The sequence below is a fragment of the Macrotis lagotis genome, chromosome X (assembly GCF_037893015.1).
Source record: "Macrotis lagotis isolate mMagLag1 chromosome X, bilby.v1.9.chrom.fasta, whole genome shotgun sequence".
Classification (NCBI taxonomy): Eukaryota; Metazoa; Chordata; class Mammalia; order Peramelemorphia; family Peramelidae; genus Macrotis; species Macrotis lagotis.
Window position 1 is genome coordinate 546,019,548 of NC_133666.1, and position 3,039 is coordinate 546,022,586.

Genomic DNA, 3,039 nt, shown 5'->3' on the forward strand with positions numbered 1-3,039 from the left:
ACTTTAATTTTTATTGTCTTTATTTTATTTTATTTATTTATTCTGGTTACATGCAAAAGAACAAGTTTATTTTTTTAATTGTAATTATTTTTTTTATTGGAAAACCAATATACAACTTGGAATGGATTTGAGCAAATTGTGTCATAATAAGGTCTTTTTTTAAATAAGTGGCTAAACAAAGTTTAAAAAGCAACTAATAATAGAAGAAAATGTTTTCAGGTACAGGACCAGCAGTACAAAAAAAGAAAAATAGTGTACGAGTACCTGGATAATACACGTGTTTTGCAATAGTGTAACTTTAAGTATATATTGTTGACTGTCCATAGTCCACTCAGAGTTACAACTCCACACTTCAACAACAATGTGCTGACAGCTCCTAAAGAAAACTACTCTTTTATAAAACAAAAAAGGCATAACCCAGATGTTCCCTCATTTGACCAACTCATCTAAGTTTAGATGTGCAGAAGGGCTTAGATATATCCAGAGTAAGCCACATGCAACATATTTTTTACTTGATCAATTTTCCAAAATAAAGTTTCAGGACAATGACAGTAGATAAGGGGAAGAAAAACATGGAGGAATGAAGTCCTTATTACTACACATGCATATCCTTTTGACAGTAGGTGGGGGAAAACCTTTTACAGATAAGTTACAAACAAAGAAAAGGCAAATAAACAATTTTGTACAAGAAATTTAACACATTCTGTACAATGTACAAAATTGTTTATTTGCCTTTTCTTTGCTGTCATCATTTGTACAAACTCTTCATAGTTTACTTGACCATCACCATCAATATCTGCTTCCCTGATCATTTCATCAACCTCTTCATCTGTTAACTTCTCTCCAAGGTTTGTCATCACATGGTGAAGTTCTGCTGCACTAATATAACAATTGCCACCCTTGTCAAACACACGGAATGCTTCTCTAATTTCTTCTTCACTGTCTATGTCTTTCATTTTTCTTGCCATCATAGTCAGAAATTCTGGAAAGTCAGTTGTGCCATTGCCATCAGCATCTACTTCATTAATCATATCCTGTAATTCAGCTTCTGTAGGGTTCCGCCCAAGTGACCTCATTATATTTCCCAATTCCTTTGTTGTTATAGTACCATCTCCATCCTTGTCAAATAGTGAAAAGGCTTCTTTGAATTCTGCAATCTGCTCTTCTGTCAGCTGATCAGCCATGCCTTTAGCGTTAGTGGCTCCCAAGCTGCAACCCAACAACCTCCACACTTGGTGGCTGTGCTCAGACTCGCAAAAACAAATTTCGACATTTCAACATTCATTTTTAAAACCCTGATTTACAAGTTCTCTCCCTTCTTCCCATCCCAATCTTCCTCATTGAGAAAGCAAGTTATTTGGTATAGGTTTTAAATGTATAATCATGGAAAACGTTACCACAATAGTCATGTTGTAAAAGTAAACATAAACCCTCTCCCAAAAAAAAGAAACCTCAAGAAAAATAAAGAACAAAGTATGCTTCAATCTGTATTCAGACACCATCAGCTCTATCCTGAAGCAGAATTAGATTAAATGACTTACTCAGGATCACACAGATAAGAAGTAGGAATCATACCCTTAAGCCACCAATGGACAGGGTTTGTGGGAAGGGATTGGCAAGATTCATTTCAGATAAGTCACCAGGGTGAATAAATGTCTGGGGATGCTTAATTTAAGTAATTATTCTTGCTGTTACTAAAAAGGTGTTAAACTCCATTATTTCTACACTGTTGAAGAATGGTAAATTTACTCTGTGCCTCTAAATTTCCATACTATGAAAAAGAGTTTTGAGTGAATCTCCCTATAAATCTCCTTTTTTCCCCTTTGCCACACTGGGGATTTATTTTGTTTGAAAAACTGTGACAGGATCAAAGTATTGCCTCATGAAATTAAGGGCAATGATTCAGTCCAAGGCTTGCCTGAACACCAAGGCATGTCATTCCAAGAACATTTATACATGAAATCTGGATAATAACTAACAACAACAAACCCATGACTCTATGACTCTACCATCCAGAAGAGTGTAAGTAACAGCTTTGGATTTGAACTCCACAGTTTCTAATGTTACAATATATGGATGTGGAAATGAAATTTAGGAAAAAGAAGTCAGGAAAATTTTACAGGAAAAATAAGTGCTGCAGATTTCACAATTTGTGCACAATGAGATCAATTTTTAAGATATTTCAAAATGGAGGAGATATCAAAGGACTAGGAAAAAAGGAATTGGAAAAATATCCACAAATCATAGGGCTACTTTTCTTCTCAATGAACTCATTAGGAGAAAGCTCATAAAAATATTGAGGCTATCTTTATTAAAAATATAATAAAATATAATCATATATAATCATATAAAAATTTAAAAATATACAAATAATCATCAGACTTTAGCAAGTGACATCTTCCTTAAATTGTCATTACCAGATTGGGTATACAAAAAAAGAAGAAAAGCTCCATGTGCTGAAGGAATATACCATCTAATGGAGGAGGCAACATGCAAATACCTAGGTATGTTTGAGATATGTACAATGTAGATTCAAAGTAATTTGAGAAGAGAAGGCACTGCTGCCTAAGAAATATTTCGTACAAAAGAGGGGACTTGAGGTAAGCCTAGAAGGAAGCCAGAGAAACCAAGATATGGTTTCATAATTATTTAACATTATCTATCTATCTATCTATCTATCTATCTATCTATCTATCTATCTATCTATTTATCTATCCCTCTATCTCTCTATATTTCTATAGGTATATATATATGTATGTGTATATATATATATATATATATATATATATATATATATATATATATATGTATTCAAACACAAATATATAGAATTTACTGTGTCCCAGACATGGTGCTAAATAGTTTACATTTATCTCATTTGATCCTCACAACAACTCTGTGGGGGAGGTGGTCATTTTACAGTTGAGAAAACTGAAACCTATATAAAATCTGCACACACATATAAATATATATCGTATATACTTATATAAGTAAATATTTATATTTGTGGTATCTGTATTTATATCTATTATATGCTTA

The 3,039-nt window shown here is 32.9% G+C and overlaps 1 protein-coding gene across 1 annotated transcript; it reads right to left on the minus strand.

Moving 5' to 3' along the window:
• Window positions 1-638: 638 nt before the first annotated feature.
• LOC141502244 (calmodulin-alpha-like) lies at window positions 639-1,222 on the minus strand. The gene has a single exon (XM_074206884.1). It carries the CDS (start codon window positions 1,182-1,184, stop codon window positions 639-641), a length of 546 nt encoding a protein of 181 aa, XP_074062985.1. The 5' UTR covers window positions 1,185-1,222.
• Between the last annotated feature and the right edge of the window lie 1,817 nt (window positions 1,223-3,039).

What these genes read in the sequence shown, in the direction of transcription:
- LOC141502244 (XM_074206884.1), bottom strand. Translation starts at nt 1,184, where the DNA reads ATGGCTGATCAGCTGACAGAAGAGCAGATTGCAGAATTCAAAGAAGCC.